Source organism: Oncorhynchus mykiss, chromosome 7 (assembly GCF_013265735.2).
Source record: "Oncorhynchus mykiss isolate Arlee chromosome 7, USDA_OmykA_1.1, whole genome shotgun sequence".
In the NCBI taxonomy this organism is placed as follows: domain Eukaryota; kingdom Metazoa; phylum Chordata; class Actinopteri; order Salmoniformes; family Salmonidae; genus Oncorhynchus; species Oncorhynchus mykiss.
The window spans coordinates 69,376,900-69,395,318 of NC_048571.1; the positions used below are offsets into that span (position 1 = coordinate 69,376,900).

The 18,419-nt window shown below is 41.2% G+C and overlaps 2 protein-coding genes across 4 annotated transcripts; both read right to left on the minus strand.

The window, feature by feature from the left end:
* Nucleotides 1–321: 321 nt before the first annotated feature.
* LOC110528355 (zinc finger and SCAN domain-containing protein 31) lies at nucleotides 322–2,027 on the minus strand. Its single transcript, XM_021610368.2, has 2 exons — nucleotides 1,701–2,027; nucleotides 322–1,550 (listed from the first exon to the last, which is right to left on the minus strand). The coding sequence occupies exons 1-2, from the start codon at nucleotides 1,891–1,893 to the stop codon at nucleotides 808–810; spliced, it is 936 nt and encodes a 311-aa protein (XP_021466043.2). The 5' UTR covers nucleotides 1,894–2,027; the 3' UTR covers nucleotides 322–807.
* Nucleotides 2,028–5,987: 3,960 nt separating this feature from the next.
* LOC110528356 (zinc finger protein 227) lies at nucleotides 5,988–14,735 on the minus strand. Of its 3 annotated transcripts, none has more exons than XM_021610370.2 (3): nucleotides 14,103–14,735; nucleotides 13,472–13,619; nucleotides 5,988–7,429 (listed from the first exon to the last, which is right to left on the minus strand). In XM_021610370.2, the coding sequence occupies exons 2-3, from the start codon at nucleotides 13,524–13,526 to the stop codon at nucleotides 6,540–6,542; spliced, it is 945 nt and encodes a 314-aa protein (XP_021466045.2). In that variant the 5' UTR covers nucleotides 13,527–13,619; nucleotides 14,103–14,735; the 3' UTR covers nucleotides 5,988–6,539. The 3 variants fall into 3 exon arrangements, with proteins under 3 accessions (XP_021466045.2, XP_036839839.1, XP_021466044.2); XM_036983944.1 differs by lacking the exon at nucleotides 13,472–13,619 and having other exon boundaries at nucleotides 5,988–6,465; nucleotides 6,518–7,429; nucleotides 14,103–14,516; XM_021610369.2 differs by lacking the exon at nucleotides 13,472–13,619 and having other exon boundaries at nucleotides 14,103–14,507.
* Nucleotides 14,736–18,419: the final 3,684 nt, after the last annotated feature.

Genomic DNA, 18,419 nt, shown 5'->3' on the forward strand with positions numbered 1-18,419 from the left:
TTGGGAGCTCTATGGACAATTCCTTTGACTTCATGGCTTGGTATTTGCTCTGACATGAATTGTCAACTGTGGGACCTTATATAGACAGGTGTGTGCTTTTCCAAATCATGTCCAATCAATTGAATTTAACCCAGGTGGACTCCAATCAAGTTGTAGAAACATCTAAAGGATGATCAATGTAAACAGGATGTAACTGATCTCAATTTTGAGTCTCATAGCAAAGGCTCTGAATACTTACGTAAAAAATGTATTTTCTTTCCCCTCTTTTTTTCATTTGCAAATTTAAAAAAAAAAACGTGTTCTCGCTTTATCATTATGGGGTATTGTGTGTAGATTGCTACAGATTTTTATTTACTTAATCAATTTTAGAATAAGGCTGTAACGTAACAAAATGTGGAAAAAGTCAAGGGGTCTGAATACTTTCCAAAGGCACTGTATATTAAACCAAGATCATTGACCTGATGGGTTTGTTTGTCCTGCCACTACAGGTATAAGGTAGCATGTCTACAAATGTGAAGCACATTCCCATTAAAATGTAGACATCCTTTATGTATTTAGAGAACACCAATGTACCTGTTTGCTGTGACTTTAAGGTGTAATCCAAATGGGGGACTCATTTGTTGGGACAAACTTAAAAAGCTTACTGTGTCAACTAAAAATACTAGTTCTACAAAACATACTATCCACTTTTGTGCCATGCTCAGAATCGAAAGGTCTTACTGCACAAGTGAGAGAAAGATTTTGCCCTAAGAAGCAATGTCATGTTTCTCACTCTGTGTTCATCCTCATTTCTTAACCACAAAAAAGTCAGCAATATGGTTGTTCTCTGTGAATCTGTTGGTGCTGTTTTAGAAATCGTGCTGCCCTGAAGCATTTTACACACATGGGACACTTATATGGTTTCTCACCTGTGTGAATACTAATATGTTCTTTCAAGCTAAACTTCTGAGTGAAGCATTTGCCACAATAACAACACTGATAGGGTCTCTCTCCTGTATGACTCCTCATATGCTTTGCCAGGGATTTGGTGTAACCAAAGCATTTGCCACATTCTTTGCACTGATATGGTTTCTCTCCCGTGTGTATCCTCATATGGACTGTTAAGTTATGCTTGAGGCTAAACAATTTACCACAGTCTTCACATTGATGTGGTTTCTCTCTTTTGTGAGTCACCATATGTTCTTCCAGGTATATCTTCTGGCTGAAGCATTTGCCACATTCACTACACTGATACGGTTTCTCTCCAGTGTGTGTCCTCATAAGATCCCTCTCTCTGTTCTCCACCGTTGGGGTTTGGTAAAGATGTGAGGGCTGAGGTGGGTCCTGATCACAGTCACTTTTCACAAAGGAAGGATTGTTTATGAACTCTTTGATATCAGACTCCAGACCCTGAAGCTGCTCTTCCTCCTGACCTGTCCCAAACTCCTCCTGTTCCTCTTTAATCTGTTTGGGCTCTGGGTCCTCCTGCCCCAGACTGGTGCACCACCACTCCTGCTCACAGTGCTGCTGCTCCCCCTCTTCAGGGACAGGGAGTATTAGATGCTGGGGATCTAAAAGGAAAGTCAATCAATCAATCATTATATTACAATCGATCCTGACATTATTTTAAAGACACAATTGTGTATTGGTTGTTTATGGGCAATGTGGTTTGCCTGCTTACATAATCTGCTTGATTGATTGTTGTGATAGTCGCTACCAACCTGCTTTATGCAAATGTATCTTTGGTTGAGTAACGACATCCAGTAGCATCCGTAGACGATCGATCTCCTCCTTTGAACGGGAGATTTCTTCCTGGTACTCTGATACCGTTTTTTCCACGACCACAAATATCTCAACAGCCGCCGCTGTTAATCGCTCGGTAAGAAACACATTCAGCAGATGTAGTTTGGACATTTTGTAGAATGAACGTGTATCAGTTCCTATTGTTTAACTCACGTGGATTAGTAGTATGTTGTGTGTGTGAACCATAGACTGTGAAAAGAAAACGTATGAACGTTACAAGAGTAGCAGAGATTGCAATACCGCCCCCTTTTGTGCGGGTTAATTACGATGATTTTGCTGTCAATGAATGGATGTCTACAAACGTAAGGGCTGTCAAAAATATTGAAATATTAAAGAGTAAGGTTAAACCATATTACATTTAGGATTACTCAGCGCTGCATCCATCCAAAATCTGTGGTTGATTTGTTTATGGCTTTATCTCACTCCAGCCCAACAGGTGGCGGTATACCAATAGCGACCAATGAACAAAGAGCGATAAGGAAGCATACACTGTTTACTTCCATGTACCATAGGACAGCATTTCTCTGGAAATGTTTTTGTACACTATCATAATGTCTAAACTACATCTGCTGAATGTGTTTCTTTCCGAGCAATTAACAGCATCAGCCTTTGAAATATTTAGGGCCGTGGTTAGAACGATTTCGGAGTACGAGTAAGACATCTCCCGTTCAAAGAAAGATCGAACGTCTACAAAGGCTAACGTTACTAACGTTAAATGTCATCACACAGCCTGATAGTGATATAAAGCAGGTCTGTAGCGTATAGTGATGTTTCCATAACGTTTTACCTTCCCGTATCATAAAGACGTTTCAGATTTTGATAAACCATACAATATTGTGAACACACGTGCATGTGCGCAGTCGGATCTTCAGTGTCAGAGGAAAATAACTATAGCTATATCATAATATAGTTCGAGATATTTATTTTTTAATATCTACAGATCCCCAGCAGCTAGTAACTCACTGTCCCAGAAGCAGGAGTTCCCCCTGAGCAGCAGCACTGTGACCAGGAGTGGATCCCAGGTCAGGGGCAGGATGACCCAGAGCCCACACAGATTAAAGAGGAACAGGAGTAGTTTGGGATTGGTCATGAGGAAGAGCAGATTCAGAGGCTGGAGTCTGATACCAAAGATTCATATTAACTCCCTTTGTGAAAAGTGATTGGGATCAGGACCCACCCCAGCCCTCACATATTCACCAAACCCAAACTGTGGAGAATGACTTTCTACCCACTAAAACAACAGAAGAGATCCAAACAGAACATGGTGAGGGCTGTGGAGTATCAGAACCAAACAGTGAATTACAGCCCCTCTCTCCAGTAAATGCAGACTGTTCTCCAGCTCAGAATGAAAACAGTGAACTTGTCGATAGTAGTACATCAACTCTGAGAAAGCAGAAAGATCTCTGGGGAGAAACCGTTTAACTGCCATGTGTGCAGTAAATGTTTCCTTACAGAGGAATACTGTCAAAGACATACAAATACATACAGGAGATGAATATTTTCATTACCATGGTTGTGGCACGTGCTTTACCAGGAAGGGACACTTGGCAGAGCATTTAAGATAGTTACACCCAGAAGAGAAGCCATCCCACTCCCAAGTTTGTATCAAACGTCCTCATCTTTTGAAGGATCATATGAAATTACACACAGGGGATACATATACACTCCCCTCCATATGTATTTGGACAGTGAAGCAAAAATTTTAAAATTGGCTCCCACATTTGGGATTTGAGATCAAAGGCTTTATATGAGGCTACGGTCCGTAATGTCACCTTTTATTTGAGGGTATTTTCCTACAGATTGGTTTTACCGTTTAGAATTAAAAGCATTTTTATGTATCTAGTGCCCCCATTTGAAGAAGTCATAAGTATTTGGACAAATTCACTTCGTGTTTGAAGTAGTAAAAAGTTCTGGTGCATATTCCGAGCACACAAACATGTTTGTCGGATGCATTTCTTGGGTTGTTTTGCCCAATAGGAAGTGAATGGTTAATTATAACTGGAGTCATTTTCTAAGTAGATAAAATGTTTCTGCACACTTCATGAAAATGCCCTCAAATATAAAGGTGACATTCTGTACTGTCACCTCATACGGAACATTGGATCCCAAATACAAAATGTTGGCATATGGAGCCGATATTAAAATGTTAGCTTCATTCTCCAAATACATGGAGGGAAGTGTACATGCTCACTGTGTGACCGCAGCTTCATATCTCAGAGTAGACTAAACATCCACCAGCTAGTTCACACAGGGGAGAAGTTTTTTAGCTGCAATGTGTGTGGCAAATCTTTCCCTGGGAAGGGATATTGACATACATATGATACACACATGGTAAAAAAAACTTTGTTGCCGTGTTTGGCATGAAGGCTTCCATCAAACAGAGCATATGAAGACAAGACCCAAGGGTGGAGGTGCTCTGTGAGGGAAACAGGATTCAGTCCGAATATCTGAAGGAACAGTTTAACAATGTAGGACATTCCCCTCATGTCACTACTGTTAGCTGACTTAATCTAATGTATTGATTGATGAATGAGGGTAATTGACATGATTTGCTATTTTTGTGTCCAAGGATAATATTTATATAAAAAAAAACAATAAATACAATCTTATTACAACACATTTCTACATGTTCTCTTCTGTTTGGCACTGTATAAATGTATCACAAAGAATGATACATTTGTACAGTTTTTGCATATCAAAGGGTGAAAATATTGGGCAACTGTCCACGATTGAATTTGAACAACTAAAATGGGATATTGGTGTGTTTCATAAGAAAACTATAAGTATTGACACTTGTCCATACAGTTAATAAGAAAAAATTTTTTTCAGCCTTTAAAAAAAAGAAAAGATGCCTTCATCCATCAAGGAGAGGGTTGCACGACACAGGTCACAGGTCACAGATAAATTCTGATCCTCTAGCAAAGGCAGAATACCTTGCCAAGAGAAGAGTATGGTAGCATTTTCTGAATTTCATTGTACATTTCAACTTATTTAGTTAATTGTATGGTCAGTGTAGAGTGATTTACATCTGTTATCAGTTATTGTTTTGCTTTTAGTTATCAAAGAAGGGCTCAAGGGAAGAAGGATCGACCTCCAATGGAATTGATGTCCGAAACAGCCAGGGCTCAAAAAAGGGAACAGTGGAGGGAAACAAATGCTCTTATGGACCAAAGCGGGACTTTCAACCAGAATAGTCCTCAGTCTCAACACATGACAAAGCAAAGAAAAGTGCAGATTGCAGAAACGATGCAAAAGAAAACTCCAGTTAAACAGCTACGGAGGTTTGAACGAAATTGCAACAAAGCAAAAGGGGAGAAATTCCCAAAATATTTATAGAGGTCAAACAAAACCAGAAAGAAAGTAAGCATACAATAGAGGAAAAAACTATTTGGAGAAAAAAGTTGACGAGAGTGCAATGTCAAAGTTCAGAGAAGAGGTCTTGTTTAACCTCACAGAACTCCATGCAGCATTCAATGAATGGGTGAGCTCTCCATGCTGTACAGGCAGGCAGTTTGTGCCCATTTTATATAACTGAATGTGTGACTAACACTTATACCCGTCATAAGGCTAACCTGAAAGTGCAAATTGTGAGGGCTCATGCCAGTGTCCTGTGTGGAAAACAATTTAAACATCATTAATGTAAAAACACCAAGTCATTCAAACTGGTAAGAAACTATTTCAGTGTCAAGATTGTGGTAAACATTTCAGTCGAAAAGGAAGCTTGCAGATGCATGAGGACACACACGAAGGAGACGCTGCATCGTTGTCATATTTGTGGAAAGCGCTTCCCTGACCACACGTATGAGTCAGAGGGTTGAAACTGCATCACTGTGAAGAATGTCACAAGGTCTCCGCTGAGTGAAGCCCTGACCGTGCATATGAAGACTCAAATAGAGGAGAAACCGCATCCGTGCCATGAAGGCAGCAGACTTCAATCAGATGGGATCACTTAGAAGGTATATGAGCTTGTTTTACAAACTGGAGGAATCATGATTTGCGTGGGGAAAATGTGTCAGTTTAAACTAGATTGAAAGATGCTGATATCTAAACTTACATACTGTATCTCAGAGGCACTGCTTTAGGTTGAAAGTGGTAGTCACACACCCACCCCATACACACACACACGGTACCCCCTCCCCCCCCTCACACACACACACACACACACACTGCAGCCTGAATGGTAGAAGATAAAGTAATCCTGACCGTAAAAAAACATTTGACCAATTATTTATTACAAAACAGTTAACATTCAGTACAGAACACTACATTTTGACACAGTAATTTCATCAGGGATAACTGTCAAGGCCCTAATAGGATAGTCATACAGCCCAGCAGTCATGTCCAAGTCCTAAGGGGAAATAGATGAGGATCAAATTCATTGATTGATCTGCATCTACTAAAACAGGTGATATCCTCTGCTTCCTGTAAAATGTGTAGTATAATTACAAAAGAACAACATCAGTCAACATATATATAGCTACTAGCAGTATTCATATCCTCATGCTGGCACTGAACATGGTTTCAGATGATGACGCATGCAGCAACACAATCACATGGATCAGTGAAAAACAGTAACATTTTCATTACTCAAAGTTATTCCCATTCCCCACTGGATTGTAATGCATTGTTCAAACATCAATCACTGATTCTTCTAGTGTTTTAAATCCTGGACAATAATTAAACTGCCCAGATTTACATGTCACTCTCCTTCTGTGCTCAGAACTTAATTTCAAGAGAGAGCGTAAATGTCTCTGCTGTTAACGTTTTGACCGAGCCATTTTCCAGCCATGTGGTCTCTCCCCTGGGTGAATTTTAAAGTGAGTGTTGAGGTGAGCCGACTGGTTGAAACATTTCCCACAGATGTGACAGCGGAAGGGCTTCTCTCCAGTGTGAATGCGGTGGTGCCTCCTCAACATGCTGATGGTTGTGAAGCCTTTTCTGCACACAGAGCAGCTGAATGGTCTTTCCTTGGTGTGCCATCGCATGTGGACCTCTAACTGGCAGGAGAAACTGAAGCATTTCCCACACTCTCTGCAACGATACACTCTCTGTATGCCCTGGGGTTGATAGGGAGATCTCTGTGGAGGCAGCTTTGAGGTGTTCTGGCCTCTGACATCTATGTGTAGACCTATACTTTCTCTTTCATATGCACTGCTTGTTCCCTGTGGGGCCTTATATCCTGAGAGTCCTTCTCTCTGAATTCTATTGTTGATATTGGGTTGGGCACCGTTTTCACTCGAAGCTGCAAGACAGTCTGAATTTACATTGAAGATGGTCTGTAAGTCACTGGTTGGTTCTGATGTGCTGTAGCCTTCTTCACTTTCTATTTTGATCTGCTTAGAAGATATGGTTCTGGCTAAAGAGTCTCCTTCTCTGATGTCCACAGTTTGGGTATGTGGAAGATGTGAAGGCTGAGCTGGGTCCTGATCACAGTTACTTTTAACAAAGGGAGGAGTTAATGTAGACTCTCCTTTGGTATCAGACTCCAGACCGTGATGCTGGTCTTCCTCCTGGCTGATTCTGAGCTCCTGTTCCTCTTTAATCAGTGTGGGCTCTGGGTCCTGGCCCAGACCGGGGCTCCACTCCTGCTCACAGTGCTGCTGCTCAGGGGAAGATGCATCTTCAGTGAGATGGATAGCATGGTGGTCTAGAGGGAAAGGAAAGGAAGAAAGTCAGCTGAAGGCAATTCTATCTTTGTACCACAGTACATGTATGACATGTGTAGCCTGCATGTGAACCAGAATCTGGGTTTACAGGAGACGTTGAATATGGAGATTCTCCTTTAAGCCCAGGAAGCAGCCATTCAACTTGCCATTCACCAGCTTTGCAAACCTAAAATGTCTAAATACGTTCGGTACTCACCAAAGACCAGTGTGGCAGAGCAACCATTGTCATTACTGCCTTCACGTCCAGTATGTACTTCCAAAAAAGTTCTAAATAAAAAGTTTAATGCAACTGAAAAAAATGGCCTGTCTGGAAAGAATCTAAGAATTGTTTTTGACCATGTGCCAGATCTACCTCTTCTGCACCGCCAGTAAAATCACTCAGTCTATCTAGAAATATAGAATCCCTGTAAAAATATACTCTGTTGTCTACTTACATAAAATATTATTGCATTCCGTGTAATATATGGGTGAAACAACAGATTGATGACGTTCAAACTGTTGTAGGTGATGAAATCAATTACCTTTCCTGCTGCTGGATCAGCCGACCTGCGTGTGGCAGTATTGAGTGATTTTATTGGAGGTGTAGAAGAGTGGATGATTTGGCCAAAAACAATGCACTTACACGGAACCCAAACTGGCTGGGCGCGTGCGCCTACGTGCACTAATTTATTTTGTCCTCCTACACCAAACATGATCACGACAAAGGTCAAAATACCAAAACAAACTCTGAACCAATGACATTAATTTGGGGACAGGTCGAAAAGCATTAAACACGTATGGCAATTTAGCTAGTTAGCTTGCACTTGCTAGCTAATTTGTCCTATTTAGCTAGCTTGCTGTTGCTAGCTAATTTGTCCTGGGATATAAACATTTGAGTTGTTATTTTACCTGAAATGCACAAGGTCCTCTACTCTACACATAAAACGGCCAACCGAATAGTCTCTAGTCATCGCTCCTCCCTGGCTCCTTCATCTTTGAACTTTTTTGGTGATTGGCATCTACACTTTCATAGTATTACCACGACAACCGACAAAACATTTAGTCTTTCAATTACCCACGTGGGTATAACCAATGAGGACCTGCTTCTATAAACCAATGAGGAGATGGGAGAGGCAGGACTTGCAGCGCGATTGCGTCAGAAATAGGAATGACTTCTATTTCAGCCCTTGGCAACACAGACACTAGTTGGCGCGCGCGAGCAGTGTGGGTGCAACAATTGAATAACATGGATTTCTAAATTTATGTTGCGACACGAGCGAGTGGTGTGGTCAGCCTATTATGCTGCATTTAGACAGTCAGCCCAATACTGGTCTTTTTTCACTAATGGCTCTGAAAAATATATGATATGGCCTCCCGAGTGGCGCAGCAGTCTAAAAATGTTTTACCAACTATTTGTCATATGCGCCAAATACAACAAGTGTAGACCTTACTGTGAAATGCTTACTTACAAGCCCTTAACCAACAGTGCAGTTCAAGAAGAGTTAAGAAAATATTTCCCAAATAAAATAACAATAACATAATGAGGCTATATACAGCGGGTACCGGTACCAAGTCAGTGTGCGGGGGTACAGGTTAGTTGAGGTAATTTGTACATGTAGGTAGGGGTGAAGTGACTATGCATAGATAATAAACAGCAAGTAGCAGCAGTGTACAAAACAAATGGAAGGGAGGGGGGGGGGAGTCAATGTAATAGTCCGGTGGCCATCTGATTAATTGTTCAGCAGTCTTATGGCTTGGGGGTAGAATGTGTTAAGGAGCCTTTTGGTCCTAGACTTGGCGTTCCAGTACCGCTTGCCGTGCGGTAGCAGAGAAAACAGTCTATACAGACTTGGGTGACTGGATTCTCTGACAATTTTAGAGGAGTCTCTGACACTGCCCATTATATAGGTCCTGGATGAAAGGAAGCTTGACCCCAGTGATATACTGGGCCGTACGCACTACCCTTTGTAGCGCCTTATGGTCAGATGCCGAGCAGTTGCCATACCAGGCGGTGATGTAATCGGTCAGGATTTTATTTCACATTTTATTTAACCAGGTAGGCCAGTTGAGAACAAGTTCTCATTTACAACTGCGACCTGGCCAAGATAAAGCAAAGCAGTGCGACAAAAACAACACATAGAAAAACCTGTATACAGTGTGTGCAAATGAAGTAAGGAGGTAAGGCAATAAATAGGCAAATTGTGGTGAAGTAATTACAATTTAGCAATTTACACTGGAGTGATACATGTGTAGTTGAGGATGTGCAAGTAGAAATACTGGTGTGAAAAAGAGCAGAAATACCAAAATAAATATTGGGATGAGGTAGGTAGTTGGTTGGATGGACCATTTACAGATGGGCTGTGTACAGCTGTAGCAATCGGTAAGCTGCTCTGACAGCTGACGCTTAAAGTTAGTGAGGGAGATAAGTCTCCAACTTTAGTAATTTTTGTGTGGCTTTGGGGATGACCAGTGAAATATACCTGCTGGAGTGCGTGCTACGGGTGGGTGTTGCTATGGTGACCAGTGAGCTGAGATAAGGTGGAGCTACTATTTAAGAGCAGTTGGAGGCCACGGAAAGAGTGTTGTATGGCGTTGAAGCTTGTTTTTAGGTTTGTTAACACAGTGTCCAAAGAAGGGCCAGATGTATACAGAATGGTGTCGTCTGCGTAGAGGTGGATCAACAACAAAAAAAATCACCCACAGCAAGAGCGACATCATTGATATATACAGAGAAAATAGTCGGCCCGAGAATTGAACCCTGTGGCACCCCCATAGAGAGACTGCCAGAGGTCTGGACAACAGGCCCTCCGATTTTACACACTGAACTCTATCTGAGAAGTAGTTGGTGAACCAGGTGAGGCAGTCATTAGAGAAACCAAGGCTGTTGAGTCTGCTGATAAGAATGAGGTGATTGCTGGAGTCGAAAGCCTTGGCCAGGTCGATGAAGACGGCTGCACAGTCCTGTCTTTTATTGATGTTGGTTAGGACCTTGAGCGTGGCTGAGCTCGGAAACCCGTGACCAGCTCGGAAACCAGATTGCATAGCGGAGAAGGTACGGTGGGATTCTAAAATGGTTGGTGATCTGTTAACTTGGCTTCCGAAGACTTTACAAAGGCAGGGCAGGATGGATATAGGTTTAACAGTTTGGATCATGACCGCGGCCGCATTCCAATCTTTAGGAATCTCAGACGATACGAAAGAGAGGTTGAACAGATTAGTAATAGGGGTGCTCTCTAGGATGCTCTCAATGGTGCAGTTGTAGAACTCTGAGGATCTGGGGACCCATGCCAAATGTGTTCAGTCTCCTGAGGGGGAAAAGGTTTTGTCGTGCCCTCTTCATGACTATCTTGGTGTGTTTTGACCATGATAGTTTGTTGGTGATGTGGACACCAATGCACTTGAAACTCTCGACCCGCTCCACTACAGCCCCGTTGATGTTAATTGGGGCCCCGTTCGGCTCGCCTTTTCCTGTAGTCCACGATCAGCTCATTTGTCTTGCTCACATTGAGGGAGAGGTTGTTGTCCTGGCACCACACTGCCAGTTCTCTGACCTCCTCCCTATAGGTTGTCTCATTGTTGGTGATCAGGCCTAACCCTGTGGTGCCTAAGTACACACCCCTGAGGGGCCCCAGTGTTGAGGATCAGCGTGGCAGATGTGTTGTTGCCTACCCTTACCACCTGGGGGCAGCCTGTCAGGAAGTCCAGGATCCAGTTGCAGAGTGAGGTGTTTAGTCCCAGGCTCCTTAGCTTAGTGATGAGCTTCATGGGCACTATGGTGTTGAACGCTGAGCTGTAGTCAATGAACAGCATTCTCATATAGGTGTTCCTTTTGTCCAGGTGGGAAAAGGCAGTGTGGAGTGCGATTTTGTCATCTGTGGATCTGTTGGGGCATAATGCAAATTGGAGTGGGACTAGGGTATCCGGGATGATGCTGTTGATGTGAACCATGACCAGCCTTTCAAAGCACTTCATTACTACCAACGTAGGTGCTAAAGGGCAGTAATTATTTAGGCAGGTTAACTTCGCTTCCTTGGGCACAGGGATTATGGTGGTCTGCTTGAAACATGTAGGTATTACAGAATCAGTCAGGGAGAGGTTGAAAATGTAACTGAATACACTTGCCAGTTGGTCTGTGCATGCTTGGAGTACACATCCTGGTAATCCATCTGGCCCCAAGGCTTTGTGAATGTTGATCTGTTTAAAAAGGTCTTGTTCACATCGGCTACCGAGAGCGTTATCACACAGTCATTCAGGCTCTCGTGCATGCTTCAGTGTTGCTTGCCTCGAAGCAAGCATAAAAGGCATTTAGCTCATCTGGTAGGCTAGCATCACTGAGCAGCTCGCGTCTGGGTTTCCCTTTGTTGCCGGTAATAGTTTTCAAGCCTGGCCACATCCGAACAGTGTCAGAGCCGGTGTAGAATGATTCAATCGTAATCCTTTATTGACGCTTTGTATGTTTGATGGTTCGTCTGAGGGCATAGCGGGATTTCAGATTAGTGTCCCGCTCCTTGAACGCGGCAGCCTTTTGCTCGATGTGGAGGTTGCCTGTAATCCATGGCTTCTGATTGGGATATTTACTTATGGTCACTGTGGGGACGACGTCATTGATGCACTTATTGATGAAGCCGATGACTAAGGTGGTATACTCCTCAATTCCATTGGATGAATCCCGGAACATATTCCAGTCTGTGCTAGAAAAACAGTCCGCCGTCATCTGACCACTTCCATATGGATCGAGTCACAGGTACTTCTTCCTTTAGCTTTTGCTTGTAAAGAGGAATCAGAAGGATAGAATTATGATCAGATTTGCCAAATGGAGGGAGGGGGAGAGCTTTTGGATGAGCATCTAAGGCATGATCCCAGGCTGTATCACAACTGGCTGTGATCATGAATCACATAGGGTGGCTTACAATTGGCCCAGCGTCGTCCGGATTAGGGGAGGGTTTGGCCGGGAGGGCTCCACGTTGGAGAGTAGCAGTGATGAGACAAGATTGAAATTTGGGTATATGGATAGATCAGATGTGATTCTTGAAAATGTGTATTTTTTTACCAAACGCCCCTCAAGATTAGAGTGGAATTGAATGGAGAGAGAGAGAGAATGTTCTCTGCTGAGTTTATAAAATGGTAAAAAACATTTGTAGATACAATATTGTCAACAAATTTACTCCCATCCTTATTGCAGAATGCAGCAATTTGACAGCATGTACTAATGTCGAATTAATCCACACTTGCATTAGTACCATTGTTTTGGTGATTGGCATTTAGGCTCTGACAATGAAAAGGTAGCAGACAGACCTACAGTATGTTTAGTAGTGATTTGTCACTATGAAAATCATTTGGTCAAACAGATTGTGAACTCAAAAGCGTAAGTTTGATTCTAGAGGGGAGACAATAGATATAAAAACATTTTGGTTAGGGTGTAGGGGCAGATTTATGTCTTGCCTAGAGCAGATTTGATTATCAATTTACTTTATTTAGTCTGATCAGTTGAACAATTCTCATTCTTAACAATGGGCTGAAATAAAAAAGTGGAATTAGTGTGCATGTCAGAAAGATCCCCACATTTACAGTATTTTATTGCTCCACTTCTCCCAATTTTGCCAGTGTAATCACAGATTTTAAATCTGATATGCCTACTTGTGTCTTTGAAAATGAATATAAGGCTATATATTTTTGCAGCCATTCATTGACAGTTTTGAAGTCCTACAAATAAGTATTGGATATTAAAATGCTCTAGGCCTCAAATATAATTTCACATTTTAGTACTGTGCACATGCAAGGCAGCGATAGAGGGAGACTGACAATTCATTAACAAATATTTTGTCTATGTAGAGTAAGAGAATGACAATGATCTTCAACTAGTAGACATAAACCACCTGAATATTGATATTCATTCGACTTATTTTAAACGGTTGGATGATTGACAAATTAAGAACATCCAGCACTTGGGAAACATAGATCAAGGAGAGCAAGCAGGATTTTCATCCAGCACTATTTTAAAGAGTTCACCAAAATGACCAAATACTAAATGTTTGTGTCCTTACCTTGAAAGCAGTCTACGACAAAACTGCAATCTATGATTTGGTTACCCACTGCCATCAACCATTAATATTAGTATTTCCTGTGCAGAGCATTCTCACTGACCTTCCCACTGTTTCTCCCATTGGCCTGTTTCCTCATCTAATTTCATTACTGAAATAAAAAATGTTTAAAGTGTCAAACCACCTAAAAAATAAATTTAATTGTATACTTTTAATTCCATCCCCCCCAAAACCTAAAAGTAACAAAGTCGTAGAATTGAGTGTTAATTTATTGTTTTAAAAATTCTGAATACATCTGACCTGTTTTTTTATATATATATATATATATAAATATATATATATAAATATATATATGATATATATATCATGTCGAAATACATATTACAGGAAATTAGCTTTAAAACAGTAACATTTCACAGGCCCCGTCTAGGCAAAATCTCACTCCAAGCTTTCTTCAAAGTTGGCAGCCCTGTGGTCGGCTTTTCATATTCTCAGTCTAGTCTAACGTTAGTCCAATAGAACAATTCTGGTATTTTGTATATATTATTTTGTGGAGTCTGGCAACAAACAAAACAATTCCCTCGTTTTGAGAAATAAAAGTAGGTTCATATCCTAGCGTTACTTAGCTAGTTACCTGTTTGAAGTAGAACGCGCTGAACAGCGATATCCAGCAGCTTTCGGAGACGATTGTTCTCCTCCTTGGAGCGAACGATTTCTGTCTGGTACTCAACTATCGTACCCTTCACAGCTCCAAATATCTCCTCGGCAGCCGCGGTTAATCTCTTCGTAAGAAATATATTCAACAATTCCAATTTTGACATTTTGTTTGCTGTGCGAGTAGTACCACAAATGAAAGATGTTACTTATCTTTCAGGTAGTATTATTATTTTTAACAATCCACCATCTTTGTTTATAGCTATCTAGTTTCACGAATGTGACGACACAGATAAAACAATGAGCCAGATATTTCACCGGATGTATAAATGTGAAGCATCCAGTTGGCGTTTCCACTAACTACCAAATCTGATAATAAGAGGAAGCCCAGTGACCGGTAGTGGGAGAAGATGGAGGGAGATGGATTTTGAACGACATTCTGCAAATGTTGTCATCGATGAAACATTTGATCTACATAGTTTTATATTTCCAAAACTAGAATCTGTTACGAACAGAGTGGACTTATCTTTGTAGACTTCACCCTTTGCAATAGTTTTTTAAAATTGCGTTTTTTAGGAGCGCAAGGGCGTATTGAGTTATTGCAAACGCGCACTTCAGAGTAGGCGTTCTCTTACGGAAATATGCAAGTACATGCTAGCTTTGCCTATATCCTTGCTTGTTCTGCCTACTTTGATTAATTTGCTCCCATTGGAAACACAGTCCATGGTCTATCTTGATTTATAAAAAATCTTCGCCTACGATGCGTCTATTTCGGCTCAGATAGCACTGACCAAACTTAGGAGCGCCGTCTGCTGTATCGGAGGGGAAAACAATTTATATTGACAAACACACGTTTCAAGTATTATAAAATCAACAGTAGTTGGTTGATTGCTCCAGGTAAGTTTAGGGCACATTAACTGAAATGACCCTGGCACTCAGATTTTTACATTGTAGCTGTAACAACCACTTTCTTAGATTGACATGTCTTCAGTCATCTTCATGCCATTTGCACACACTGTATATAGACTTCTTTTTTTTCCTATTGCGTTATTCACTGTACGCTTGTTTATTCCATGTGTAACCATGTTGTGGTTTGTGTTGCTCTGCTTTGCTTTATCTTGGCCAGGTCGCAGTTGTAAATGAGAACATAGCCTTAAACCTTAAATAAAGGTGAAATAAAAAAAGTCCTCGAGACTGGGGAATCGCAACTTGTCATGAAAGCCTTTTTATTATGTACTACACCCTTTAGACATTTACATAAGAACAGGCTCAAGCAGGTACAGATACACAATCAACAGACTCATCATCCATGATCATACAACTCTGATCAGCAGATATCTGATCACAGTTGACATGGGACAGGACCAACTGGTACTCCGACCACTAAGGCCAGTTGTCACATGCTAGCAGTGGAAAGTGTCAGTTGAATTCAGACATGGTGTATGAACATTACAAATAGGTTCAAAGTCAGACAGCAGATTCATAGTCCTTGAGAAGCTGCTTTTTCACATTTTAAGATTAGAAAACACTATTTGTAACAAAAGGTTTAACAGAGAGCAGGTTGTATGTTAAACAGTGTGTAATGTTTCATATTCAACTGTGTCAAATAATTGGGTAGGTTTAAAACATTGTCCAAAATGGTATTTAATCCAAACACGTGTTGACCAACGTACAATAGGGAAAATAGGTAGGTGAAACTAGAGGAACATGGTAGTTGTATTTAAAAAAGGGACTTATTTCAGAGTTAACTTCTGTAATACAAAACTGAAAAACAAATCTTACTTTTAAACATTAAAACATTAAACATTCACTTCATACTTCAACCCATATTTCCATTTAGTTCATCTCAAATATAGCTAACTCAAAGTTCCCACAACCACTTTACATTTACCGTTGAATCAGTTCAGAACTTGAGGTGAACAAAACTTTGTACATTATTTTTGGAGAGTGAATGGGGTATAAGGTATCAGGTGACAGGAACATAAGCGTTACTCAAGGTCAAGGGTCGGCCAGGGGTCGTGATTGGGTTAACTGGTAGACAAGTTTAGCTGTCAATCATCTCAGACAGCTCCAGCAGGTAGTCGTCCTCTCCCTTGCCGGGGTCCAGCTCCAAGTCGTCTTCCACACGGTCATCTGTGAACTCGATCATCAGTTTGTCAAATTCGTCCATGGCGGAGGAGCTAACGGTGGGCCGCCGAGCCTTGGGCTGGGTGGACGTCTTCATCAAAGGACTGGTGAGGAGAGCAAGAAGAGCAGAGTTCATTTAACACCAAACTGATCATGCCACACCAAACTGGTCTTCCGACTAGCTTGGAAAGACAGTACTGTGCAGTATCAAAGAGCCCTCACTGCTGCTCGATCATCCTATTTTTCCATCTTAATTGAGGAAAATAAGAACAATCTGAAATTTATTTTTGATACTGTCGCAAAGCTAACTAAAAAGCAGCTTTCCCCAAGTGAGGATGGCTTTCACTTCAGCAGTAATACATTCATTAACTTCTTTGAGGAAAAGATCATGATTATTAGAAAGCAAATTATGGACTCCTCTTTAAATCTGCGTATTCCTTCAAAGCTCAGTTGTCCTGAGTCTGCACAACTCTGCCAAGACATAGGATCAAGAGAGACACTTGTGTTTTAGTACTATATCTCTTGACACAATGATGAAAATAATCATGGCCTCTATACCTTCAAGCTGCATACTGGACCCTATTCCAGCTAAACTATTGTAAGAGCTGCTTCCTGTGCTTGGCCCTCCTATGTTGAACATAATAAACGGCTCTCTATCCACCGGATGTGTACCAAACTCACTAAAAGTGGCAGTAATAAAGCCTCTCTTGAAAAAGCCAAACCTTGACCCAGAAAATATAAAAAACTATCGGCCTATATCGAATCTTCCATTCCTCTCAAAAAATTTAGAAAAGGTTGTTGCGCAGCAACTCACTGCCTTCCTGAAGCCAAACAATGTATATGAAATGCTTCAGTCTGGTTTTAGACCCCATCATAGCACTGAGACTGCACTTGTGAAGGTGGTAAATTACCTTTTAATGGCATCAGACCGAGGCTCTGCATCTGTCCTCGTGCTCATAGTCCTTGCTTGCTCGCTACCCTAACTTCCTTTCATTAAGATTAGCCTACTACATCTAGCACCAAACTGAACTTCCATCCTCTCAGGCCAATGTGTGAATTTATAGTTGAATCAGAATCGCATTTGAAATCATTGGCCATTATGGAGAATTAAGTAAAACCAATTTTAGCTCGCTAGTTAGCCATCGGAGGACAACAACACAACGAGACGTAACAATTTAAGTTATTTTCTGTCAACAACGTTTTGCTCTCGATGTGATGGGACTGAGGTGAAGCCAAATCCAATGGCTGAATGGCTTCCCATTCACAGTTGAGCTCACTCAGTTTAGCTCAACGCTGATTGGCTATTATTTTATACTTTTTTTTATCAAGGGAGACCAAATGGTTACTGGCTTACCTTGCATTCAATGCTACGACTGACAATATTGTCATACTCTTTTTGACCAGACATCATCAGATAGATGGCGTACACATACAGAGACAGAGGTGTGCTGTTTCACTCACTCGGATGCTTTTTCCAGTGAGATACATTCAGCCTCTTGTGAATTGAAGGAAAATTATGAAACACAGAGAGATGAAAGATATATTGTTGTGTATATATTTTTTCTTATTATCTTGGTTTTGATTTTGGGGGATGAAGCCCGACTGCTCCTCACCCAGCTACTGGCTGGTGTTCCTATACCGTCCTATACAGAGAAACCTGACCTACTACAATGTCATGGTGTCTGTCAGGCCAACATTTTTTGTGAACTGCGGAATATTACGCTGCCATTTATTTATTTATTAAGGTTTTCTTTTGTGTTTTGTGCTAAATTGCTGTGTATATGTGTGTTGAGAGACGGGAGTGGTTTAAAAAAATAATCTCTGTGGGATGTTTTTCATTCATGTTTTATTATATGAGGAATTTCAACATTTGTTTTGTACTATATCTAATTTGCAGCCCCATTCCCAAGATAGTGCATGTGTATTTGAACACCCTTCTATTTAACTTAAATGTGTTTTCCACATGTTTTCACTCCCCTTTCACATTGTCTTGTGCCAGTAGCAATATAGGCTCCCGTGTTGTGAATTCTATGTTTTTTTTATTTCTATATGTTTTTTGTATTACTAAACCCCAGTAATATGCGGCGATATGAGGAGGCAGCACAGCAGCGCGACAGGCACGAGAGGCAACAGGGAGTGTGTCATAGTCAGGTTGGAGACCTGAGCCCAC